The sequence below is a fragment of the Salvelinus fontinalis genome, chromosome 9 (genome assembly GCF_029448725.1).
Source record: "Salvelinus fontinalis isolate EN_2023a chromosome 9, ASM2944872v1, whole genome shotgun sequence".
Classification (NCBI taxonomy): Eukaryota; Metazoa; Chordata; class Actinopteri; order Salmoniformes; family Salmonidae; genus Salvelinus; species Salvelinus fontinalis.
This window is the reverse complement of record NC_074673.1, coordinates 16,408,577-16,436,563: the sequence shown is the minus strand read 5'-3', so window position 1 is coordinate 16,436,563 and position 27,987 is coordinate 16,408,577. Positions and strand designations below refer to the sequence as shown.

The window sequence follows — 27,987 nt, the reverse complement described above, 5'->3', positions numbered from 1 at the left end:
GTGATATTTTTAATCCTCAGACACTGTTGCTCCTATGGCACTAATCTGGTGATATTTTTAATCCTCAGACACTGTTGCTCCTATGGCACTAATCTGGTGATATTTTTAGTCCTCAGACACTGTTGCTCCTATGGCACTAATCTGGTGATATTTTTAATCCTCAGACACTGTTGCTCCTATGGCACTAATCTGGTGATATTTTTAGTCCTCAGACACTGTTGCTCCTATGGCACTAATCTGGTGATATTTTTAATCCTCAGACACTGTTGCTCCTATGGCACTAATCTGGTGATATTTTTAGTCCTCAGACACTGTTGCTCCTATTGCACTAATCTGGTGATATTTTTAGTCCTCAGACACTGTTGCTCCTATGGCACTAATCTGGTGATATTTTTAGTCCTCAGACACTGTTGCTCCTATGGCACTAATCTGGTGATATTTTTAGTCCTCAGACACTGTTGCTCCTATGGCACTAATCTGGTGATATTTTTAGTCCTCAGACACTGTTGCTCCTATGGCACTAATCTGGTGATATTTTTAGTCCTCAGACACTGTTGCTCCTATGGCACTAATCTGGTGATATTTTTAGTCCTCAGACACTGTTGCTCCTATGGCACTAATCTGGTGATATTTTTAGTCCTCAGACACTGTTGCTCCTATGGCACTAATCTGGTGAGCATCTTTGTAGCTCTGCCCAAGCAAGGCATTTGATTGGTTTGATGTGTTCTGAGGTGTCACGTTCCACTCCTATTTAGTTGATTTTTGCCATGGAACTTTCCCAGGCTTCCCGTTAGCCTGTTTCGCGACGAGGCTAGGTATGCCAGACCCCAGCTCTAGACCAAACATTTTAAGTGGTCGAAAAAGTACTCAATTGTTATACTTGAGTAAAAGTAAAGATGTCTTAATAGAAAATGACTCAAGTAAAAGTGAAAGTCACCCAGTAAAATACTACTTGAGTGAAAGTCTAAAAGTATTTGGTTTTAAATATACTTAAGTGTTAAAAGTAAGTGGAATTGCAATTGTCTTGTTTTTTTACATTTACAGATAGCCAGGGGTATACTCCAAAACTCTGAAAGAATTTATAAACAAAGAACTTATGTTTAGTGAGTCCGCCGGATCAGATGCAGTAGGAATGACCAGGGATATTCTCTTGAGAAATATGTCAATTGGACCACTCTCTTGTCGAAATGTAAGGAGTACTTTTGGGTGGCAGGGAAAATGTGTGGAGTATAATTATTTAATTTAGGAATGTAGTGAAGTGAAAGTAAACGTTGGCAAAAATATAGTAAAGTACAGAAACACTAAAAACTACTTAAGTAGTAGACTACTTTAAAGTATTTTGACTGAAGTACTTTACACCACTGGTAAAAAAAAAAACAGACAAAATAATTCCAATCCCGATTTAAAATACAACAGCTGTTTAGCGGTTTGAGCGGGTGGCTTTAGGACTATGCGGAGCATCCCTCGGAGAGCAGCTGCCCACCTGGGTGCCTTTTGTCTCATTTTAGAAAGCAGAGCGCAGACAGTGCCAGTTTGCTTTGATGGTCAGCGGTTTAGGCAGTGAGTGGATTGCTTTGAATTTGATGTAGGCATTTGAACTCGGCCTTGATTTCCTTTTTGTAATCTGATAACCAGGAGTTAATTGAATTGGGAAGTGGGGGAGCCTGCTTTTTTGGTGACCATTCTAAACAAAAAGCTGTTTTATTGCTATTAAAATATAGGTTCTGATAGCTGCATGCCTAATTTACATTAACATTCATTCGCCCAGTCGGCTAGCGCAATTTTCGTTTCATGTATTGGTATGAAAATAAACACAACTGAACAACTTGCATTTAATTTTTTTATTTCACCTTTATTTAACCAGGTAGGCCAGTTGAGAACAAGTTCTCATTTACAACTGCGACCTGGCCAAGATAAAGCAAAGCAGTGTGACAAAAACAACAACACAGAGTTACACATAAACAAACTTAGTCAAAAACCCAATAGAGAAATCTATGTACAGTGTGGGAAAATGTAGAAGATTAGGGAGGTAAGGCGATAAATAAGCCATAGAGGCGAAATAATTACAATTTAGCATTATCACTGGAGTGATACATGTGCAGATGATGATGTGCAAGTAGAGATTCTGGGGTGCAAAAGAGCAAGAGGATAAGTAACAATATGGGGAGGAGGTCGTTGGGTGTGCTATTTACAGATTGGCTGTGTACAGGTACAGTGATCGGTAAGCTGCTCTGAAAGCTGATGCTTAAAGTTAGAGAGGGAGATCTAAGTCTCCAGCTTCAGTGATTTTTGCAATTCGTTCCAGTCATTGGCAGCAGAGAACTGGAAGGAAAGGCGGCCAAAGGTAGTGTTGGCTTTGGGGATTACCAGTGAAATATACCTGCTGGAGCGTGTGATACGGGTGGGTGTTGCTATGGAGACCAGTGAGCTGAGATAAGGCGGGGATTTACCTAGCAAAGACTTATAGATGACCTGGAGCCAGTGGGTTAGGCGACGAATATGTAGCGAGGGCCAGCCAACGAGATCATACAGGTCGCAGTGGTGGGTAGTATATGGGGCTTTGGTGACAAAACGGATGGCACTGTGATAGACTACATCCAGTTTGCTGAGTAGAGTGTTGGAGGCTATTTTATAGATGACATCGCCAAAGTCAAGGATCGGTAGGATGGTCAGTTTTACGAGGATATGTTTGGCAGCATGAGTGAAGGAGGCTTTGTTGCGAAATGGGAAGCCGAATCTAGATTTATTTTTGGATTGGAGATGCTTAATGTGAGTCTGGAAGGAGAGTTTACAGTCTAACCAGACACCTAGGTATTTGTAGTTGTCCACATTTTCTAAGTCAGAACCGTCCAGAGTAGTGATGCTCCTCGTTTGTTGATTCAATGTTTCAATGTTATCAGAGCCACTTTGTTGATACAATGCTTCAGTATTCGCAGAATGTTTCCCTTCCCTGGCGAATAATGCAGACAGGCAAATGCAAAAATTTGCTGGAAGCGCACGAGACCTATGTTGGTGGGAAGCACATGAGACAATGATACTGTCATAGTAAAGTGTAGGCGCCGTTCCACAAGGGTGACTTCATATAGTCTATAGAAGGGGATCGGCAACCTTTTTCACGTGGAGTGCCAATCTACAATTGATCCTACCATTTCTAAAGATCTGCATGCCAGTTATGATTTTCATATGCGCATAAATGTGCCCAACAAATGTCAAACTGCACACAACCAGAATAATTCTATAGCTGGCTGCTAGACAGGTGCTGTCTATTCAGCACCATGCAATGGCGCTCCACTATGCTTACCTGTACGGAGAAGCTGTCCATTCAGCAGTGCTGAATCATGGGCGGGGCCTTAGCTCCCTTTAAAAATGTATGTGTAGGTTTTCCTTTTTGTATTTTGTGATTTCGTCGTTCTTTAGTCGAGTTTGTTTGTCTTCATGTGTCCCTGTCGATTGTAGGCCTAAGTAAATCCGTTGATGTATGCATTTTATTTCAATGCATGTGTAGGATTTATCTGGAATAGTTTGCATTCACGATCAGCTGTTTTATGCTCTGGTTACTTTCACATTAATGTCTCGGCCTTGTTGTGACTTGATAAATGCATGTATGCGCTGTTCTACATGTAAATTAGTCAATTTATGATATGGTTGAGTAGTGGTTGACATTGTACGCACGTTCCACAGACCTTTAAACTTAATATTGTGGTGATAATTAATGGCTGGGGTCATTCCCCCCCACCAAAAGAAAATTGCCCTTTGCTTAATACTGCATTAAAAATGTTTTTTTCACATTTTACAAACATAATAGATGAAGTAATATAAATACAAATGTGTTTTAACATCCATACCCTAGCTGAACTGACACCCCTAGGGGGATGCACGGTAATAGGTGTTCATTGGCCTGTGGTAAGTGGCTCATTATCACATTATATTTCACTGTTGTGTGATTGTGAGCAGCAGCATAATTTCCCTTGGAAAAAGAAACCAGGTGTGCTTTTGACTGAGCTATGCTGGTCAGTAGTGTGCAATTAGTAAATACAATTATATTATTACATTCTTCATGACTCTCTCATCAAAGTTTCCCATATAGGTGTCAGAATATCATATAACTGCTCCCAGTGACCCTACATTAATAATACTAATCATGTTCACTTAAAAATGAATTACATTATTATCTAACGATTGTGTAAATACATCTAACAATGTTTATCTTTTATAATGCACCCGATACAGCCCAAGGAGGATGCATTGTGTGTTGTCAGTTTTCAGGAAAACCATAAGCTAATATTGTTAGTAAAGCTGACTTTTCAAAGATAAATCTTTTACCACCGCAACACACGTTACATTTGACCCTGTTGAGATCACTGGCTGGAAAACAGTCAAACAGCAGGCAACTAATGAACTGCTAGCAGCGCACCCCTTTATCCCACATTCTGTAGTAGGCTCCTCCAGCTGAGTTTGTTTCTCTCTCAACAGTACCTGGGAGGCTCTGCTCTTGGGATGGGGCTACATTACATTATCTTTAATCTTTGATAGGATCTTCATTTGATCACTCGTTTGTTGCTGAGAATTTTCTTGCACCGCAGGAAATTCAGATGAGCTTCACGATCTACATAAATTCTCAGAATCGCCTAGAATGTCATTGTATGCTGTAGCGTTAAGATTTAAGGGGCTAACCTGAACCATGAAAAACATCCCCAGACCATTATGCCGCCTCCACCAAACTTTACAGTTGGGACTATGCATTGGGCAGGGAGCGTTCTTCTGGCATTTATCTGTCGGACTGCCAAATGGTCTATGGGACTGCCAGGATGCCAGGATGCGTTTCCACTGCTCCAGAGTCCAATGGCGGTGAGCTTTACAACATTGAATCCTACACTTGGCATTGCGCATTGTGATCTTAGGCTTGTGTGTGGCTGCTCTGCCATGGAAACCCATTTCATGATGCTCCCGACGAACAGTTCTTGTGCTGACGTTGCTTCCAGAGGCAGTTTGGAACTTGGTATTTGGTGTTGCAACTGAGGACAGACGATTTTTACAAGCTTCAGCACTAGGCGGTGCCGTTCTGTGAGCTTGTGTGGCCTACCACTTACAGTTGACCGGAGCAGCTCTAGCAGGGCAGACATTTGACAAACTGACTTGTTAGAAAGGTGGCATCCTATGACGAAGCCACGTTGAAAGTCACTGAGCTCTTCAGTAATGCCATTCTACTACCAATATTTGTCTATGGAGATTGCATGGCTGTCAGCAACGGGCGTGGCTGAAATAGCCGAATCTACTAATTTGAAGGGGTGTCCACATACTTTTGTATATATAGTGTATATTAACAGTATTGTACTTTTCATGTAGCCTAATTTTGGCCAGGTAATAGCCTAACGACAGATCAAGCAACATTAACATTCAAGCCCTGTTGCAGCAGGATTATTTTGCTGCGACAATACTAGTCAAATTAAGATCTAACATCTGTATATTCCCTAAACTCCCCTCCTGTCCTGTTTCCAGTGACTCTGCACGCCTCCAGTCCCTCCTATTTCAGAGGCTTTACCCTTATCGCTCTGAAGGAGGGGAAGGAAGGAACCACAGATGACCACTACGCGGGCAAATTCCAGGTAATGTACAATGCATGTATATTGTGGACATATTTCAGTAATTGTCTTCAAAATCACTTTCCTCAAGACTAAATGCGTATTCCCTAAAGTCTCCATTAGAGCAGCTAAAAGTAAGGAAAGAGTTGTCTCCTTTGCTCAGCTCACGATAATAATACACAACCTACTGAGTGAGAGTGCTCTACAGCAGTGAGAACAAACTTCCTTACCTGACAATTACCTGACAACATAAAAAGGACTGAACACTCCCACAACCTGCTCTGCTCAGCCTCAGCCCACACTCTGCATCCTTCGATTCCCAGTGTGTAACCGTTTTCTAGTCTCAAGATTCTAATCCTGTTTTCATTTGGCCTCTTCAAATGACCATTGTGTCACTCATAATAGATAATCAAACACATTCAATATGCATTATGGTTCTGTTGTTAAGAACATGGTTATATTACAATGTCATTACTACTGGAGGTCTTTGTATTGTAAAGAGGGACTGATTGTCATCACTTAATTGGACAAATAATTGACAAATGATTCAATGAGATCAGAATGATACAGCTGAATTAAGAGAAAGAGAAAGAGACGGAGATATCGGGGACGTAGGTCTGGGTGCCTTGTAAGGATCCGACGGCGAGTGGGTAATCTGCCTTTACCATCAGTCCTATTAGCCACCGTACAATCATTGGATAACAAAATAGATGAACTACGATGACATACAGTTGAAGTCGGAAGTTTACATACACTTAGGTTGGAGTCATTAAAACTCGTTTTTCAACCACTCCACAAATTTCTTGTTAACTAACTATAGTTTTGGCAAGTCGGTTGGGACATCTACTTTGTGCATGACACAAGTCATTTTTCCAACAATTGTTTACAGACAGATTATTGCACTTATAATTCACTGTATCACAATTCCAGTGGGTCAGAAGTTTACATACACTAAGTTGACTGTGCCTTTAAACAGCTTGAAAAATTCCATAAAATTATGTCATGGCTTTAGAAGCTTCTGATAGGCTAATTGACATCATTTGAGTCAATTGGAGGTGTACCTGTGGATGTATTTCAAGGCCTACCTTCAAACTCAGTGCCTCTTTGCTTGACATCATGGGAAATTCAAAAGAAATCAGTCAAGCCAAAACAATTGTAGACCTCCACAAGTCTGGTTCATCCTTGGGAGCAATTTCCAAACGCCTGAAGGCACCACACAAGTATAAAAACCATGGGATCACGCAGCCGTCATACCGCTCAGGAAGGAGACGCGTTCTGTCTCCTAGAGATGAACGTACTTTGGTGCAAAAAGTGCAAATCAATCCCAGAACAACAGCAAAGGATCTTGTGAAGATGCTGGAGGAAAGAGGTACAAAAGTATCTATATCCACAGTAAAACGAGTCCTATATCGACATAACCTGAAAGGGTGCTCAGCAAGGAAGAAGCCGCTGTTCCAAAACCGCCATAAAAAAGCCAGACTACGGTTTGCAACTGCACATGGGAACAAAGATCCTACTTTTTGGAGAAATGTCCTCTGGTCTGATGAAACAAAAATAGAACTGTTTGGCCATGATGACCATCGTTATGTTTGGAGGAAAAAGGGGGAGACTTGCAAGCCAAAGAACACCATCCCAACCGTGAAGCACGGGGGTGGCAGCATTGTGTTGTGGGGGTGCTTTGCTGCAGGAGGGACTGGTGCACTTCACAAAATGGATGGCATCATGAGGATGAAAAATTATGTGGATATATTGAAGCAACATCAAAAGACATTGGTCAGGAAGTTAAAGCTTGGTCGCAAATGGGACTTCCAAATGGACAATGACCCCAAGCATACTTCCAAAGTTGTGGCAAAATGGCTTATGGACAACAAAGTCAAGGTATTTGTGTGGTCATCACAAGCCCTGACCTCAATCCTATAGAAAATGTGTGGACAGAACTGAAAATGCATGTGCGTGGAAGGAGGCTTACAAACCTGACTCAGTTACACCAGCTCTGTCAGGAGGAATGGGCCAAAATTCACCCAACTTATTGTGGGAATCTTGTGGAAGGCTACCTGAAAAGTGTGACCCAAGTTAACTTCTTTGGGGGGCAGTATTTTCACGTCCGGATGAAACTTTGACCCTGTCAGGTGTTAGCTGTGCAGAGGTGAGAACGGAGTCAGGCGCAGGACACAGAACTGAGTAAAATAACGAACTTTCCTCTGGAAAATAATCAGGAAAAATAAATCCACGCAGGGATCACAAACCCTAACACAACAGACTAACACAAACCAGGAACACTCACGCACAAAACATCATGGGAACCAGAGGGTAAATAGGGAAATAATAATAACTTAATGGGAACCAGGTGTGTACACTCAAGACATAACAAATGGAAAACAGAAACATGGATCGGTGGAAGCTAGAAAGCCGGTGACGACGAGCGCAGAACGCCGCCCGAACAAGGAGAAGCACCAACTTCGGCGGAAGTCGTGACAGACCCAAGTTAAACAATTTAAAGGCAATGCTACCAAATACTAATTGAGTGTATGTAAACTTCTGACCCACTGGGAATGTGATGAAAGAAATAAAAGCTGAAGTAAATCATTTTCTCTACTATTATTCTGACATTTCACATTCTTAAAATAAAGTAGTGATCCTAACTGACCTAAGACAGGGAACTTTTACTGGGATTAAGTGTTTGAAATTGTGAAAAACTGAATATTTGGCTAAGGTCTATGTAAACTTCCGACTTCAACTGTATATTCTTCGTAGCTGTCTATTTACCACCACAAACTGATGCTGCCACTAATACCGCACTCAATGAGCTGTACACGGCCATAAGTAAACAGGAAAACGCTCACCCAGAGGCGGTGCTCCTAGTGGCCGGGGACTTTAATGTAGGGAAACTTAAATCCATTTGACCTAATTTCTACCGGCATGTCAAAGGTGCAACCAGAGGGCAAAAAAACTCTAGACCACCTTTACTCCACACACAGCGACGTGAACAAAGCTCTCCCTCGTCCTCCATTTGGCAAATCAGACCACAATTCTATCCTCCTGATTCCTGCATACAAGCAAAACCTGAGGCAGAAAGCACCAATGACTTGTTCAATAAAGAAGTGGTCAGATTACGTATATGCTAAGCTACAGGACTGTTTTGCTAACGCAGACTGGAACATGTTCCGGGATTCTTCCGATGGCATTGAGGAGTACACCACATCAGTTATTGGCTTCGTCAATAAGTGCATCAATGACGTCGTCCCCACAGTGACTGTATGTACATATCCCATCCAGAAGCCATGGATTACAGGCAACATCCGCACTGAGCTGAAGGGTAGAGCTGCCCTTTTTAAAGGAGCGGGACTCTAACCCGGAAGCTTATAAGAAATCCCACTATGTCCTCCGACGAACCATCAAACAGGTAAATGTCGAAACAACACTAAGATTGAATAATACTACATCGGCTTCAACACTTGTCGGATGTGGCAGGGCTGGCAAACTATTACAGACTACAAAGGCAAGCACACCCGCGAGCTGCCCAGTGACACGAGCCTACCAGAAAAGCTAAATTACTTCTATGCTCATTTCGAGGCAAGCAACACTGAAGCGAGCATGAGAGCACCAGACTGTGTGATCATGCTCTCCGTAGCCGACTTGAGTAAGACCTTTAAGCAGGTCAACATTCACAAGGCCGCAGGGCCAGACGGATTACCAGGATGTGTTCTCCGAGCATGTGCTGACCAACTGGTAAGTGTCTTCACTGACAATTTCAAACTGTCCCTGACTGAGTCAGTAATACCAACATGTTTCAAGCAGACCACCATAGTCCCTGTGCCCAAGAACACTAAGGTAACCTGCCTAAATGACTATTGACCCGTAGCACTCACGTCTGTAGCTATGAAGTGCTTTGAAAGTATGGTCATGGCTCACATCAACACCATTATCACACTGCCAATTCCCACCTGGACAAAAGGAACACCTATGTGAGAATGCTATTCATTGACTACAGCTCAGCGTTCAACACCATAGTGCCCTCAAAGCTCATCACTATGCTAAGGACCCTGGGACTAAACATCTCCCTCTGCAACTGACGAGGCGCCCCCAGGTGGTAAGGGTAGGTATGGGTCCTCAGATCCTCAAAAAGTTATACAGCCGCACCCTCAAGAGCATCGTGACTGGTTGCATCACTGCCTGGTATGGCAACTGCTCGGCCTCCGGCCGCAAGGCACTACAGAGGGTAATGTGTACGGCCCAGTACATCACTGGGACCAAGCTTCCTGCCATCTAGGACGTCTATACCAGGCGGTGTCAAAGGAAGACCCTAAAAATTGTCAAAGACTATAGCCACCCTAGCCATAGACTATTCTCTCTGCTACCACACTGCAAGCACCAAGTCTAGGTCCAAAAGGTCCAAAAGGCTTCTTAACAGCTTCTACCCCCAAGCCATAAGACTCCTGAACAGCTAATCAAATGGCTACCCAGACTATTTGCATTGCCCCCCCCCACCCCTCTTTTACACTGCTGCTACTCTCTGTTTATTATCTATGCATAGTCACTTTAACTCTACCTACATGTACATATTATCTCAATTATCTGTACTAACCGGTGCCCCCGCACATTGACTGTGTACCAGTTCCCCGTGTATATAGCCTCGCTACTGTTATTTGACTGCTGCTCTTTAATTATTATTATTATTTTTTTGTTGTTTTTTACTTATCTATTTTTTACTTAACACGCATTTTTCTTAAAATTGTTTTGTTGGTTAAGGGCTTGTAAGTAAGCATTTCACTGTAAGGTCTACACCTGTTGTAATCGGCGCATGTGACAAATACAATTTTATTTTATTTGACTGAGCCCAAACCATATGGAATGGCGTTTCGCTGCAGAAGGCTGTGGTATCCGTGCTGGTTAAGTGTGCCTTCATTTCTAAATAAATCACTGACAGTGTCACCAGCAAAGCACCCCCACACCATAACACCTCACCCTCCATGCTTTACGGTGGGAAATACACATGTGGAAATCATCCGTTCACCCACACCGCGTCTCACAAAGACATGGTGGTTAGAACCAAAAATCTCCAATTTGGACTCAAGACCAAAGGACACATGGCCACCGCTCTAATGTCCATTGCTTGTGTCTCTTGGCCCAAGCAAGTCTCTTCTTATTATTGGTGTCCTTTAGTAGTGGTTTCCTTTCAGCAATTTGACCATGAAGGCCTGATTCACACAGTTTCCTCTGAACAGTTGATGTTGAGATGTGTCTGTTACTTGAACTTTGTGAAGAATTTATTTGGGCTGCAATGTCTGAGGCTGGTAACTCTAATGAACTTATCCTCTGCAGCAGAGGTAACTCTGGGTCTTCCATTCCTGTGGCGGTCCTCATGAGGGCCAGTTTCATCATAGCGCTTCATGCTTGAAGAAGCTTTCAAAGTTCTTGAAATTTTCCATATTGACTGACCTTCATGTCTTAAAGTAATGATGGATGTTTCTTATTGCTTATTTGAGCTGTTCTTTCCATAATATGGACTTGGTCTTTTACCAAATAGGGCTATCTTCTGTATCCCTCCGCTACCTTGTCACAACACAACTGATTGACTCAAACGCATTAAGAAGGAAAGAAATTCCACAAATTAACGTTTAACAAGGCACACCTGTTAATTGAAATGCATTCCACCTCATGAAGCTGGTTGAGAGAATGGCAAGAGTGTGCAAAGCTGTCATCAAGGCAAACGGTGGCTATTTGAAGAATCTCAAATTGAAAGTATATTTTGATTTGTTTAACACTTTTCTTTATTACTACATGATTCCATATGTGTTATTTCATAGTTTTGCTGTCTTCACTATTATTCTACAATGTAGAAAATAGTAAAAATAAAGAAAAACCCTTGAATGAGTAGATGTTCTAAAACTTTTGACCTGTGGTGTATGTGCTGATAAAGTTTGCATAATACTTTTCCAAATGAAGTGATAGGATAGTGGAAATTTGAAGAAAAGATTTACTATAAAAATTAAGCATGGTCAATGCACAATATCCTCCAGCAAATAATCCTTGTTGTTGGCTACTCTCCTGGAATGTGTCTGGCGTCCATTTCTAAACATAAAAATGTACAACCTCCAGGAGTCATACTGCTTTTATGTTTAGAACACATTTTCTTTCTCCTCACACGTTACCCTGAGACCCCCATTTGTGCCTTAGGCCTCAGAAAAAACCCCACAGATGTTCTAACTCTCCTCATTCTTATTTATTTAGGCCAGAGACATGCTATTACCCAGGGAAGCAAACACATTTTTTTTGGAGAGACAAGATGAGCCCAGATTAGATAGGATCTTGTGTTTACAGAGTTTTAAAGCATCACTTTGTTTCTGGTTTGCCATGGATAGACAGACAAGCTGACTCAGTTAGATGTCTTCTCATTAGGTCGACGGCTGCAAGTACATTAAACACAGCAGGGCAAATACAAATTAGTGGTGGATGATCTACAGAGGCCGACTCCTTAGAGAAGGGCTATTACATCACAGCAGGATATGACATGGTGAGGGGAGGTAGTCAACAGGTCAGGGGAAATATATGGAAACTTTGACCAATTTTCAGTGACGTCATGACAGTGGCTTCAGCTTTAAGTCTGTTCTTGCTGTGTTGATTCTGATGTATGGAAAGACAATTTGCACCACTCATTTTCTCACATTTAAGAAGCAAAACTAAACTTCACACCTTTTAAAAGGCAAAACATCTGGCCTGGTTTCTTTACAGTGTCGTAATGTTAGTTCTTCACTCATTTTACGGCAGCTGCTCTTAAGAGTGTCTTTTCTATCCAAGTGATAGACATGTCTCCTGTGTAAAAGCTTTTCTCACTAACCCAGACTGTGCCAAAAGCTTCCAGGGATTGGAACAGGAGGAGTGTTTTCCATTACTTCCTCTGGGATCTCAGCCCCTGTATACTGTATGTAAAGAGCACCGTTCATCATTGGCGTTTTTGTTTGGGCCAGAGATTGCCCGTGACAGTTATTTAGTAGCATCCTTGAGCTAGCTCTCCAGGCTGAAGCTCGCTGCAGCATTACAGACTTAAGGAAATGCCTAGGAAGCTTTGGACCTTTACTATAAATACTGTCAAGCCAAGAATGACCAAGTGATGTATGAAGAAGAAACATGGCAGTGGCTGTTACAAATAACTTGTTAAATAAGACTAATGAACTATAGAAATTAATTATAGTTCATTGAGTTTTTAAAATGTAAAGCCAATCTGTTAATGCAGTATATATTAATATAGACAGTATAAATCCATATATTGATACTCTGAGGAAGAATAGCATACTCTTAGGATAACAGGATAACCTTATTAGTTCCAGGGAGAACCCTTTTAGGTTCCACGTAGAACCCTCTGTGGAAAGGGTCCTACATGGAACCCAAAAGGATTCTACCTGGAACCAAAAAGGGTTCTTCAAAGGGTTCTCCTATGGGGACAGCCGAATAACAATTTTAGGTTCTTGACAGAAACAAAAGGTGCTAAGAGTGCAGATAATTTCACCGTTTGAAAAATATATCCCATAATAAGATTTGATATCAGAGATTTATATGGGTTTCTGTGTTAATAGAATTGTTTGATTGGTAGGAGGCTCAAGGCAAATGTTAGTGCTCTTGAGTCTGGAGATTTCCATTGAGATGGGAAGAAACCTGTTACTGTTAAATCATATGTTGATGTGACATTTGCATCGTGTCAGAAAGTTACATCCGCCCGAGTCTCTTGCCAAACTATCATCTATTCCATGTCTTGATTTTCCAAGGGGGCTTCAAACTTCTACTCAGCCCAAAATAAATACTGTCCATCTGTGTCTCTTTGAAAATACACATTTACTTTAGCAGGCACTGCAAAGCATCTGTGTTTGCTGTGTCACCAGGGAGAGAATGACTATGAAAACAGAAGTATTCAGCTGCTCCTCCAGACCCAGACCCTGCCTCCCTAGGCAGCCCCAGAGGAGCTCTGAGGAGAGCTGGGCCACTGAGCCAAGCCAAGCCAAGCCAGGAGCCACAATTAAAACAAACACTCCACTTTCCCAGCTCCTCTCCTCCAGACGGCTCTGCTGCTTGGCTGCAGTTCAACCCCGATCTGACAGCCACTTAGATTCCGTTTTGAGAGGAAACTACAGTGCTGGCCTCCCAGGGGGGGATAGTGGGTTTACAAGACAATGGACCCCCCTTCCCTCCCTCCCTCCCTCCCTCCCTCCCTCCCTCCCTCCCTCCCTCCCTCCCTCCCTCCCTAGAAGCTAGAGACGGAGGCAAGTTACAGTGAGGGAAGACATGGCTCACCAGGGTGCCTTAGACAATCATCAGCATCAATGAAGAGTCTTTTATTTTTCTAAAAGATCTCTATAGAAAATTATTCCTCTTACTTTCTGTCATGTGTGAAGCATCTGGCTGTTAGGTCAATGTTATGGTGGAGTCAGAGCAGCTGGCAAACATTCAAGGGGGCCAGAGGTCATCTCTGTGTGAGGCTGCTGCTCATCATGCCAGCTTTTCATTCCTCTCTCACAGCCATGACATAGAGGGGGACTGGACTGGACACACCATGGACTCACAACACTGTTATTACACGGTCTCATTGCACAACTTGGAGTATTATTTTATTACTGTCCCACTTTATTGCGCCAAGGATAGGTGAAGGAACGTTATGCACTGTACAGTCAACTTTCAATCAACCAGTCACATTTGTAAAGAGCTGAGGTGAAGCAGAACTACAATGTCATATTTTTAACTTAAGACATCTGTGAGTTTCTATCCGTTTTGAGAGGATTACGTTCACATAAACTAGACAGAAGTGTCTGTTATACTACGTGTAATGTCAGTGTTGGCCTCTGAAAAGGACTCCATTTGAAAACATTCAGCCAGGTGTGACGTTAAAATACACTATTGATCCTGGAATTGGGAAGTACTAGTGGAGTGTGTCGCTGCAAAGAGGTGATTACAAAACACATATTACAGCCAGTCTCAGACACGAAACCATCGGTTTATTACAGGAGCCCTGAATTACAGCATCAATTAAATGCAACCAAACATGCATAGCAGAACATATTGATCAACAAGGAAAATGAAACATAAGTCTCAGGCCAGAGTTTTGATAATTAAAAGTTGAAACTTTTTTGGCAAGCACCACGGTTGAAAGTTAGTAATTTCTCAAAAGGATTGTTTAACTATAAAAATAACAAAAAGTTAATTGACTCAATTAATTTCTTGCAGCTATAACTTTTTTGTTTTGCAAAAAACTGAATTGTTTTTGCCAAAAAGTGAGGTTGGTGAGAAATTGTGTAGTTGTGACTGACTGGTTTCCTGTGTTCCTAGATCATAGATGAGGAAGATACCCAGTTCATGACCAACTGTCCCCCGGCTGTGACGGAGAGCACCCCCCGCAGGAGGACCAGGATACAGGTGTTCTGGACAGCACCCCCTTCTGGCAGCGGCTGTGTCATCCTCAAGTGGGTACCTTTAATACTGCTACTACACTACTGCTACTACTACCACTACTAGAGCTACGGAAATATGTTATGGGTTGGGGGGGGGGGGGGGGGGGGGGCTGAGGAGTATGTTTGTCCACTCATACAGGAGTTATAAGGCCCTGCTTCATACAGGAGTAATAAAGCCCTAATTCACACAGGAGTAATACAGCCCTAATTCACACAGGAGTAATAAAGCCCTAATTCACACAGGACTAATAAAGCCCTAGTTCATACAGGAGTAGTAAAGCCCTAGTTCATACAGGAGTAGTAAAGCCCTAATTCATACAGGAGTAATAAAGCCCTAGTTCATACAGGAGTAATAAAGCCCTGTATGAACTACATTGTCTTGTATGAACTACATTGTCTTGTAAACCCCCTAGTTCATACAGGAGTAATACAGCCCTAGTTCATACAGGAGTAATAAAGCCCTAGTTACATTTACATTTTAGTCATTTAGCAGACGCTCTTATCCAGAGCGACTTACAGTAGAGTCATACAGGAGTAATGAAGCCCTAGTTCATACAGGAGTAATGAAGCCCTAGTTCATACAGGAGTAATGAAGCCCTAGTTCATACAGGAGTAATGAAGCCCTAGTTCATACAGGAGTAATAAAGCCCTAGTTCATACAGGAGTAATAAAGCCCTAGTTCACACAGGAGTAATAAAGCCCTAGTTCATACAGGAGTAATAAAGCCCTAGTTCACACAGGAGTAATAAAGCCCTAGTTCATACAAGAGTAATAAAGCCCTCGTTCACACAGGAGTAATAAAGCCCTAGTTCATACAGGAGTAATAAAGCCCTAGTTCATACAGGAGTAATGAAGCCCTAGTTCATACAGGAGTAATAAAGCCCTAGTTCATACAGGAGTAATAAAGCCCTAGTTCATACAGGAGTAATAAAGCCCTAGTTCATACAGGAGTAATAAAGCCCTAGTTCATACAGGAGTAATGAAGCCCTAGTTCATACAGGAGTAATGAAGCCCTAGTTCATACAGGAGTAATAAAGCCCTAGTTCATACAGTAGTAATAAAGCCCTAGTTCACACAGTAGTAATAAAGCCCTAGTTCATACAGGAGTAATAAAGCCCTAGTTCATACAGGAGTAATAAAGCCCTAGTTCATACAGGAGTAATGAAGCCCTAGTTCACACAGGAGTAATGAAGCCCTAGTTCATACAGGAGTAATAAAGCCCTAGTTCACACAGGAGTAATAAAGCCCTAGTTCATACAGGAGTAATAAAGCCCTAGTTCATACAGGAGTAATAAAGCCCTAGTTCACACAGGAGTAATAAAGCCCTAGTTCATACAGGAGTAATAAAGCCCTAGTTCATACAGGAGTAATAAAGCCCTAGTTCATACAGGAGTAATAAAGCCCTAGTTCACACAGGAGTAATAAAGCCCTAGTTCATACAGGAGTAATAAAGCCCTAGTTCATACAGGAGTAATAAAGCCCTAGTTCACACAGGAGTAATAAAGCCCTAGTTCACACAGGAGTAATAAAGCCCTAGTTCATACAGGAGTAATAAAGCCCTCGGTCACACAGGAGTAATAAAGCCCTCGGTCACACAGGAGTAATAAAGCCCTAGTTCACACAGGAGTAATAAAGCCCTAGTTCACACAGGAGTAATAAAGCCCTAGTTCATACAGGAGTAATAAAGCCCTCGGTCATACAGGAGTAATAAAGCCCTAGTTCACACAGGAGTAATAAAGCCCTAGTTCATACAGGAGTAATAAAGCCCTAGTTCACACAGGAGTAATAAAGCCCTAGTTCATACAGGAGTAATAAAGCCTTCGGTCATACAGGAGTAATAAAGCCCTCGGTCATACAGGAGTAATAAAGCCCTCGGTCACACAGGAGTAATAAAGCCCTAGTTCATACAGGAGTAATAAAGCCCTCGGTCATACAGGAGTAATAAAGCCCTCGGTCACACAGGAGTAATAAAGCCCTCGGTCACACAGGAGTAATAAAGCCCTAGTTCATACAGGAGTAATAAAGCCCTAGTTCATACAGGAGTAATAAAGCCCTCGTCACACAGGAGTAATAAAGCCCTAGTTCATACAGGAGTAATAAAGCCCTCGGTCATACAGGAGTAATAAAGCCCTAGTTCACACTGGAGTAATAAAGCCCTCGGTCACACAGGAGTAATAAAGCCCTAGTTCATACAGGAGTAATAAAGCCCTAGTTCATACAGGAGTAATGAAGCCCTAGTTCATACAGGAGTAATAAAGCCCTCGGTCACACAGGAGTAATAAAGCCCTCGGTCACACAGGAGTAATAAAGCCCTAGTTCATACAGGAGTAATAAAGCCCTCGGTCATACAGGAGTAATAAAGCCCTCGGTCACACAGGAGTAATAAAGCCCTAGTTCATACAGGAGTAATAAAGCCCTCGGTCATACAGGAGTAATAAAGCCCTCGGTCACACAGGAGTAATAAAGCCCTAGTTCATACAGGAGTAATAAAGCCCTAGTTCATACAGGAGTAATAAAGCCCTCGGTCATACAGGAGTAAGAAAGCCCTCGGTCACACAGGAGTAATAAAGCCCTAGTTCATACAGGAGTAATAAAGCCCTAGTTCATACAGGAGTAATAAAGCCCTCGGTCATACAGGAGTAATAAAGCCCTCGGTGACACAGGAGTAATAAAGCCCTAGTTCATACAGGAGTAATAAAGCCCTAGTTCATACAGGAGTAATAAAGCCCTCGGTCACACAGGAGTAATAAAGCCCTAGTTCATACAGGAGTAATAAAGCCCTCGGTCATACAGGATTAATAAAGCCCTAGTTCACACAGGAGTAATAAAGCCCTAGTTCATACAGGAGTAATAAAGCCCTCGGTCACACAGGATTAATAAAGCCCTAGTTCATACAGGAGTAATAAAGCCCTAGTTCATACAGGAGTAATAAAGCCCTAGTTCATACAGGAGTAATAAAGCCCTCGGTCACACAGGAGTAATAAAGCCCTCGGTCACACAGGAGTAATAAAGCCCTAGTTCACACAGGAGTAATAAAGCCCTAGTTCACACAGGAGTAATAAAGCCCTCGGTCACACAGGAGTAATAAAGCCCTAGTTCACACAGGAGTAATAAAGCCCTCGGTCACACAGGAGTAATAAAGCCCTCGGTCACACAGGAGTAATAAAGGCCTAGTTCATACAGGAGTAATAAAGCCCTAGTTCATACAGGAGTAATAAAGCCCTAGTTCATACAGGAGTAATAAAGCCCTAGTTCATACAGGAGTAATAAAGCCCTAGTTCATACAGGAGTAATAAAGCCCTCGGTCACACAGGAGTAATAAAGCCCTCGGTCACACAGGAGTAATAAAGCCCTAGTTCATACAGGAGTAATAAAGCCCTCGGTCACACAGGAGTAATAAAGCCCTCGGTCACACAGGAGTAATAAAGCCCTAGTTCATACAGGAGTAATAAAGCCCTCGGTCACACAGGAGTAATAAAGCCCTAGTTCATACAGGAGTAATAAAGCCCTAGTTCATACAGGAGTAATAAAGCCCTAGTTCATACAGGAGTAATAAAGCCCTAGTTCATACAGGAGTAATAAAGCCCTCGGTCACACAGGAGTAATAAAGCCCTCGGTCACACAGGAGTAATAAAGCCCTAGTTCATACAGGAGTAAGAAAGCCCTCGGTCACACAGGAGTAATAAAGCCCTAGTTCATACAGGAGTAATAAAGCCCTAGTTCATACAGGAGTAATAAAGCCCTCGGTCACACAGGAGTAATAAAGCCCTCGGTCACACAGGAGTAATAAAGCCCTAGTTCATACAGGAGTAATAAAGCCCTAGTTCATACAGGAGTAATAAAGCCCTCGGTCACACAGGAGTAATAAAGCCCTAGTTCATACAGGAGTAATAAAGCCCTCGGTCATACAGGATTAATAAAGCCCTAGTTCACACAGGAGTAATAAAGCCCTAGTTCATACAGGAGTAATAAAGCCCTCGGTCACACAGGATTAATAAAGCCCTAGTTCATACAGGAGTAATAAAGCCCTAGTTCATACAGGAGTAATAAAGCCCTAGTTCATACAGGAGTAATAAAGCCCTCGGTCACACAGGAGTAATAAAGCCCTCGGTCACACAGGAGTAATAAAGCCCTAGTTCACACAGGAGTAATAAAGCCCTAGTTCACACAGGAGTAATAAAGCCCTCGGTCACACAGGAGTAATAAAGCCCTAGTTCACACAGGAGTAATAAAGCCCTCGGTCACACAGGAGTAATAAAGCCCTCGGTCACACAGGAGTAATAAAGGCCTAGTTCATACAGGAGTAATAAAGCCCTAGTTCATACAGGAGTAATAAAGCCCTCGGTCACACAGGAGTAATAAAGCCCTAGTTCATACAGGAGTAATAAAGCCCTCGGTCACACAGGAGTAATAAAGCCCTAGTTCATACAGGAGTAATAAAGCCCTCGGTCACACAGGAGTAATAAAGCCCTAGTTCATACAGGAGTAATAAAGCCCTAGTTCATACAAGAGTAATAAAGCCCTCGGTCACACAGGAGTAATAAAGCCCTCGGTCACACAGGAGTAATAAAGCCCTAGTTCATACAGGAGTAATAAAGCCCTCGGTCACACAGGAGTAATATCATTTTGTGATTTGTATTATTACTTTTTTATGTCTGTTTATCAAAGGATGCTGCACTGTCATAACCACTGTTACTGTAACTGTTAATGCTAACAAAGATCTGTTTCGGAATACCATTTCTCATTATTGATACAGGTGCGATTAAATGTATTAGCACCCTTGCACTATTCACTATTTCTTCTAAAATAAGCTGAAATTGAAAAAACATTTGGTGTTCACATGTGGTCATTTTGTTTGATTCACAACCGCACTGGACCAGGAAGAAAAAACTCTCAAAACTGAAATTGAGATTTTTCACTTCAAAGTAAAGAAAAATGGCCTGGTTTATTCAACATTCAAATCTATTTGGTTGTTAGGCAAGCTATGCGACTGTTCTAGGCACCATGTCTTTGCAGTTGACTACCTATGGGTAGCCAGAGAGCACGGTCATGCTGATTAGTGGTCTGAAGAAGCAGGTGTGACTACAGACAATAGCGTTATAATGTCCCAGATCAACGCCCCTCCCTCCATGGTTATAGTACTGCATTAGTCTTACGTGATAACATTGGGAGTAAAGTTTTCATGATGATAAGCTTGGTGTAAACGTTTTGGAGAATTTATAACCTTTTATATAAAGTCTCACGACACAAAAAGTGTCAGGATTGTAAATAACATCATGTTTCTTACTCCTGGCCAGAAACACTGATAGTCACCGATCAAGTTGAGTAGTCTTGCTATGTTAGAACGACGTGTGGGTTTAACTCGTCCCAAAGGAGCCCTGATGTGCCTCGGTAATTCCGTGACAGTCATGAAGCGTGAGCCAAATTCATTCCAAAAGCTGCTCTTTGACAGGAATTGTAGTACTTCCAGAAGTGTTGGAATGAAACAACATTGACAAACATTAACACACACAGATAGACACAAACAATTGTTCGTTGTTGTGACAAAATCCATGTACAATGTGTGGTCGACACACACAACATATTGTGAATGCGCGCCAGTGCCTGTACAAAGCTGCATGATTAGCAGAAACGGAGAAGAGGCAGCCTGGCCCTAATCATTCTCAAAATGGGTTGAAATTGGGTGTTAAATAACTATTACAATGGCATATTGCTTGGTCACCTGAAAGCCATTTCTTATGTTAAGATTTGTGAAATGGAGGTTAGATTAAATTTGGCCATGAATATTGAACAATTTAAGGTAGACTCCGCGAAATGACGTTGCCACGAGCAGCACCTTAGATATTGAGATGCAGTGAGATGAGTGGGATGACTTCGCTCTCACACAGTCACGCACAGTATCGACGCATGTGAATGGGTTAGCTTCACTCTGTTACAAACTTTGTAACCAGGGCACCAAAACTGTGGAGAAGTTGAGCCTTGCACTTTAATGCTCGTAGTTTTCGTGGAAATTGACCCACTATACTGTTCACTTTCTTCCTCTACTTCATATCGCTGAGTCTACCTTTAAGCTCTGCTATATACAGAGCCCTCGGAAAGTTTTCAGACCCCTTGACTTTTTCCACATTTTGTTAGGTTACAGGCTTATTCTAATATTTATTAAAATTGTTTTTTTCCCTCATCAATCTACACACAATACCCCATAATGACAAAGCAAAAACAGTTTTTTATGATTTTTTGCTCATTTATTAAGAATAAAAAACAGAAATATAACATTTACATAAGTTTTCAGACCCTTTACTCAGTACTTTGTTGAAGCACCTTTGGCAACGATTACAGCCTTGAGTCTTCTTGGGTATGATGCTACAAGCTTGGCACACCTGTATTTGGGGAGTTTCACCCATTCTTCCCTGCAGATTCTCTCAAACTCTGTCAGGTTGGATGGGGAGCGTCGCTATACAGCTATTTTCAGGTCTCTCCAGAGATGTTTGATCGGGTTAAAGTTCGGACTCTGGCTGGGCCACTCAAGGACATTCAGAGACTTGTCCCGAAGCCACTCCTGCGTTGTCTTGGCTGTGTGCTTAGGGTCGTTGTCGTTTTGGAAGGTGAACCTTCAACCCAGTCTGAGGTCCTGAGCCCTCTGGAGCAGGTTTTCATCAAGAATCTCTCTGTACTTTGCTCCGTTCCTCTTTCCCTCGATTCTGACTAGTCTCCCAGTCCCTGCCGCTGAAAAACATCCCCACAGCATGATGCTGCCACCCCCATGCTTCACCGCCAGGTTTCCTCCAGATGTGACGCTTGTCATCCAGGCCAAAGATTTTAGTCTTGGTTTCATCAGACCAGAGAATCTTGTTTCTCATGATCTGAGAGTCTTTAGGTGCCTTTTGACAAACTCCAAGCGGGCTGTCACGTGCCTTTTACTGAGGAGTGGTTTCTGTCTGGCCACTCTACCAGAAAGGCCTGATTGGTGGAGTGCTGCAGAGATGGTTGTCCTTCTGGAAGGTTCTCTCATCTCCACAGAGGAACTCTAGACGTCTGTCAGAGTGACCATCGGGGTCTTGGTCACCTCCCTGACCAAGGCCCTTCTCCCCCGATTGCTCAGTTTGGCCGGGCGGACAGCTCTAGGAAGAGTCTTGGTGGTTCCAAACTTCTTCTGTGATGTTGGGGACCTTCAATGCTGCAGAAATGTTTTGGTACCCTTCCCAATAGACAGAATCCTGTCACGGAGCTCTACGGGCAATTCCTTCGACATCATGGAATAGTTTTTGCTCTGACATACACTGTCAGCTGTGTGACCTTATATAGACAGGTGTGTGCCTTTCCAAATCATGTCCAATCAATAGAATTGACCACAGGTGACTCCAATCAAGTTGTAGAAACTTCTCAAGGATGATCAATGGAAACAGGATGCACCTGAGCTTAATTTTGAGTCTCATATCAAAGGGTCTGAATACTTATGTAAATAAGGTATTTCTGTTTTTTATTTTTAATACGTTTGCAAAAATGTCCAAAAACCTGTTTTCACTTTGTCATTATGGGTTATTGTGTGTAGATTGCTGAGGATTTAAAAAAAATATTTAATACATTTTTTAATAATTCTTAAACGTAGCAACGTGGAAAAAGTCAAGGGGTCTGAATACTTTCCAAAGGCACTGTAGATATTTAAGAGATCCTTTTCCCTAACATATCCTGTCTCTCGTTCCTCTGGCCTGGATTTACACAGAAAATAGTGCTGCGCTTCACTGACTTAGTGCTGGATGTAACTCACTCCTACACTGACTTAGTGCTGGATGTAACTCACTCCTACACTGACTTAGTGCTGGATGTAACTCACTCTCTATATGGCTATAGAGAACAGGAGAGGATGGCTATAGAGAGCAGGAGAGGGTGTCTATAGAGAGCAGGAGAGGGTGGCTATAGAGAGCAGGAGAGGGTGGCTATAGAGAGCAGGAGAGGGTGGCTATAGAGAGCAGGAGAGCGTGGCTATAGAGAACAGGAGAGGATGGTTATAGAGAATAGGAGAGGGTGGCTATAGAGAACAGGAGAGGGTGGCTATAGAGAACAGGAGAGGGTGGCTATAGAGAGCCATATTATTCTAATAAATGTTGCGCTGAGAAACATCTGCTATGCAAATCTCACCATATTGCTTTGATTTTGTCTTTGCCAGACAAAGTAGAGATAGAGCTCTCTACCTCGTACGGGAGCGTTGGACTGCCTGCCAGACAAAGTAGAGATAGAGCTCTCTACCTCGTACCGGAGCGGTGGGCTGCCTGCCAGACAAAGTAGAGATAAAGCTCTCTACCTCGTATCAGAGCGTTGGACTGCCTGCCAGACAAAGTAGAGATAGAGCTCTCTACCTCGTACCGGAGCGTTGGACTGCCTGCCAGACAAAGTAGAGATAGAGCTCTCTACCTCGTACCGGAGCGTTGGACTGCCTGCCAGACAAAGTAGAGATAGAGCTCTCTACCTCGTACCGGAGCGGTGGGCTGCCTGCCAGACAAAGTAGAGATAGAGCTCTCTACCTCGTACCGGAGCGTTGGACTGCCTGCCAGACAAAGTAGAGATAGAGCTCTCTACCTCGTACTGGAGCGTTGGGCTGCCTGCCTGTCAAAGTAGAGATGGAGCTCTCTACCTCGTACCGGAGCATTGGGCTGCCTGCCTGTCAAAGTAGAGATAGAGCTCTCTACCTCGTATCGGAGCGTTGGACTGCCTGCCTGACAAAGTAGAGATAGAGCTCTCTACCTCGTACCGGAGCATTGAGCTGCCTGCCAGACAAAGTAGAGATAGAGCTCTCTACCTCGTACCGGAGCGTTGGACTGCCTGCCAGACAAAGTAGAGATAGAGCTCTCTACCTCGTACCGGAGCATTGGGCTGCCTGCCAGACAAAGTAGAGATAGAGCTCTCTACCTCGTATCTGAGCGGTGGGCTGCCTGCCAGACAAAGTAGAGATAGAGCTCTCTACCTCGTACCGGAGCGTTGGACTGCCTGCCAGACAAAGTAGAGATAGAGCTCTCTACCTCGTACCGGAGCGGTGGGCTGCCTGCCAGACAAAGTAGAGATAGAGCTCTCTACCTCGTACCGGAGCGGTGGGCTGCCTACCAGACAAAGTAGAGATAGAGCTCTCTACCTCGTACCGGAGCGTTGGACTGCCTGCCAGACAAAGTAGAGATAGAGCTCTCTACCTCGTACCGGAGCGTTGGGCTGCCTGCCTGTCAAAGTAGAGATGGAGCTCTCTACCTCGTACCGGAGCAGTGGGCTGCCTGCCTGTCAAAGTAGAGATAGAGCTCTCTACCTCGTATCGGAGCGTTGGACTGCCTGCCAGACAAAGTAGAGATAGAGCTCTCTACCTCGTACCGGAGCGTTGGGCTGCCTGCCAGACAAAGTAGAGATAGAGCTCTCTACCTCGTACCGGAGCGGTGGGCTGCCTGCCAGACAAAGTAGAGATAGAGCTCTCTACCTCGTATCGGAGCGGTGGGCTGCCTGCCAGACAAAGTAGAGATAGAGCTCTCTACCCCGTACCGGAGCGGTGGGCTGCCTGCCAGACAAAGTAGAGATAGAGCTCTCTACCTCGTATCGGAGCGGTGGGCTGCCTGCCAGACAAAGTAGAGATAGAGCTCTCTACCTCGTATCGGAGCGGTGGGCTGCCTGCCAGACAAAGTAGAGATAGAGCTCTCTACCTCGTACTGGAGTGGTGGGCTGCCTGCCAGACAAAGGCCAATAAACACGGCTGCCAACTCTGTCCACCGAACATCAAATAAAACTCCAATTACTGCTAGGAGAGGTCCAATCATTCTCCCACTGAATCTCATAAAGGATATCACAGCAGAGATCCCACAACGATGCGCCTCCTCCTACACTACAGAGTCTTGTCATTAGTGATACTTTATCTTGTATACTAAAGTGTCAAAGGCTGTTATGTCACAGGGCACTGCACAAAGAGCTCTTGGAGGTTTGACCAGAACAGCAGAACTGGAAAGAGCATCTCAAAGTACACAAACAAAACAGACGCAGTGACTCATTGAGATGAGGAAGGTCTAAATGGAGCTCTTGCTCTTTATAGCCATCCTCTCTTGTTCTCTATAGCCATCCTCTCCTGTTCTCTATAGTCAACCTCTCCTGTTCTCTATAGCCAACCTCTCCTGTTCTCTATAGCCAACCTCTCCTGTTCTCTATAGCCAACCTCTCCTGTTCTCTATAGCCAACCTCTCCTGTTCTCTACAGCCATCCTCTCCTGTTCTCTATAGCCAACCTCTCCTGTTCTCTATAGCCAACCTCTCCTGTTCTCTACAGCCATCCTCTCCTGTTCTCTATAGCCAACCTCTCCTGTTCTCTATAGCCAACCTCTCCTGTTCTCCATAGCCACCCTCACTTGCTCTCTATAGCCACCCTCTCCTGCTCTCTATAGCCACCCTCTCCTGCTCTTCATAGCCACCCTCTCCTGCTCTTTATAGCCACCCTCTCCTGCTCGTTATAGCCACCCTCACCTGCTTGTTATAGCCACCCTCTCCTGCTCTTTATAGCCACCCTCTCCTGCTCTTTATAGCCACCCTCTCCTGCTCTTTATAGCCACCCTCTCCTGCTATTTATAGCCACCCTCTCCTGCTCGTTATAGCCACCCTCACCTGCTCGTTATAGCCACCCTCTCCTGCTCTTTATAGCCACCCTCTCCTGCTCGTTATAGCCACCCTCTCCTGCTCTTTATAGCCACCCTCACCTGCTCGTTATAGCCACCCTCTCCTGCTCTTTATAGCCACCCTCTCCTGCTCTCTATAGCCACCCTCTCCTGCTCTTTATAGCCACCCTCTCCTGCTCGTTATAGCCACCCTCACCTGCTTGTTATAGCCACCCTCACCTGCTCTTCATAGCCACCCTCACCTGCTCTTTATAGCCACCCTCTCCTGCTCTTTATAGCCACCCTCTCCTGCTCTTTATAGCCACCCTCTCCTGCTCTTTATAGCCACCCTCACCTGCTCGTTATAGCCAACCTCACCTGCTCGTTATAGCCACCCTCACCTGCTCGTTATAGCCACCCTCACCTGCTCTTTATAGCCACCCTCTCCTGCTCTTTATAGCCACCCTCACCTGCTCGTTATAGCCACCCTCTCCTGCTCTTTATAGCCACCCTCTCCTGCTCGTTATAGCCACCCTCTCCTGCTCTTTATAGCCACCCTCACCTGCTTGTTATAGCCACCCTCACCTGCTCTTTATAGCCACCCTCTCCTGCTCTTCATAGCCACCCTCTCCTGCTCTTTATAGCCACCCTCTCCTGCTCTTCATAGCCACCCTCACCTGCTCGTTATAGCCACCCTCTCCTGCTCTTCATAGCCACCCTCTCCTGCTCTTTATAGCCACCCTCTCCTGCTCTTTATAGCCACCCTCTCCTGCTCTTTATAGCCACCCTCACCTGCTCTTCATAGCCACCCTCTCCTGCTCGTTATAGCCACCCTCACCTGCTTGTTATAGCCACCCTCTCCTGCTCTTCATAGCCACCCTCTCCTGCTCGTTATAGCCACCCTCACCTGCTCTTCATAGCCACCCTCTCCTGCTCGTTATAGCCACCCTCACCTGCTTGTTATAGCCACCCTCTCCTGCTCTTCATAGCCACCCTCACCTGCTCTTCATAGCCACCCTCTCCTGCTCGTTATAGCCACCCTCACCTGCTTGTTATAGCCACCCTCTCCTGCTCTTCATAGCCACCCTCTCCTGCTCGTTATAGCCACCCTCACCTGCTCTTCATAGCCACCCTCTCCTGCTCGTTATAGCCACCCTCACCTGCTTGTTATAGCCACCCTCACCTGCTCTTCATAGCCACCCTCACCTGCTCTTTATAGCCACCCTCTCCTGCTCTTTATAGCCACCCTCTCCTGCTCTTTATAGCCACCCTCTCCTGCTCTTTATAGCCACCCTCACCTGCTCGTTATAGCCACCCTCACCTGCTCTTCATAGCCACCCTCACCTGCTCGTTATAGCCACCCTCTCCTGCTCTTTATAGCCACCCTCTCCTAATCTCTATAGCCACCCTCTCCTGCTCTTTATAGCCACCCTCACCTGCTCGTTATAGCCACCCTCACCTGCTCGTTATAGCCACCCTCACCTGCTCGTTATAGCCACCCTCACCTGCTCGTTATAGCCACCCTCTCCTGCTCTTTATAGCCACCCTCTCCTGCTCGTTATAGCCACCCTCACCTGCTCGTTATAGCCACCCTCACCTGCTCGTTATAGCCACCCTCACCTGCTCTTTATAGCCACCCTCTCCTGCTCTTTATAGCCATCGTCACCTGCTCGTTATAGCCACCCTCACCTGCTCTTTATAGCCACCCTCTCCTGCTCTTTATAGCCACCCTCTCCTGCTCTTTATAGCCACCCTCTCCTGCTCTTCATAGCCACCCTCTCCTGCTCTTCATAGCCACGCTCTCCTGCTCGTTATAGCCACCCTCTCCTGCTCTTCATAGCCACCCTCTCCTGCTCTTTATAGCCACCCTCACCTGCTTGTTATAGCCACCCTCACCTGCTCTTTATAGCCACCCTCACCTGCTTGTTATAGCCACCCTCACCTGCTCTTTATAGCCACCCTCACCTGCTTGTTATAGCCACCCTCACCTGCTCTTTATAGCCACCCTCTCCTGCTCTTTATAGCCACCCTCTCCTGCTCTTTATAGCCACCCTCTCCTGCTCTTCATAGCCACCCTCTCCTGCTCTCTATAGCAACCCTCTCCTGCTCTTCATAGCCACCCTCACCTGCTCGTTATAGCCACCCTCTCCTGCTCGTTATAGCCACCCTCTCCTGCTCTTTATAGCCACCCTCACCTGCTTGTTGTATTCACCCTCTCCTGCTCTTCATAGCCACCCTCACCTGCTCGTTATAGCCACCCTCTCCTGCTCGTTATAGCCACCCTCTCCTGCTCTTTATAGCCACCCTCACCTGCTTGTTGTATTCACCCTCTCCTGCTCTTCATAGCCACCCTCAC

At 44.2% G+C, this 27,987-nt stretch overlaps 1 protein-coding gene across 1 annotated transcript in view; it reads left to right on the top strand.

Annotated features, from left to right (window-relative positions):
* Positions 1-27,987, top strand: part of LOC129862169 (spondin-1-like) — a 118,162-nt gene that overhangs the window by 4,186 nt on the left and 85,989 nt on the right. The window contains exons 2-3 of the mRNA XM_055933564.1: positions 5,500-5,606; positions 14,898-15,031. Of these exons, the coding sequence (XP_055789539.1) occupies positions 5,500-5,606; positions 14,898-15,031 (241 nt within the window). The remainder of the gene's footprint in view (positions 1-5,499; positions 5,607-14,897; positions 15,032-27,987) is intronic.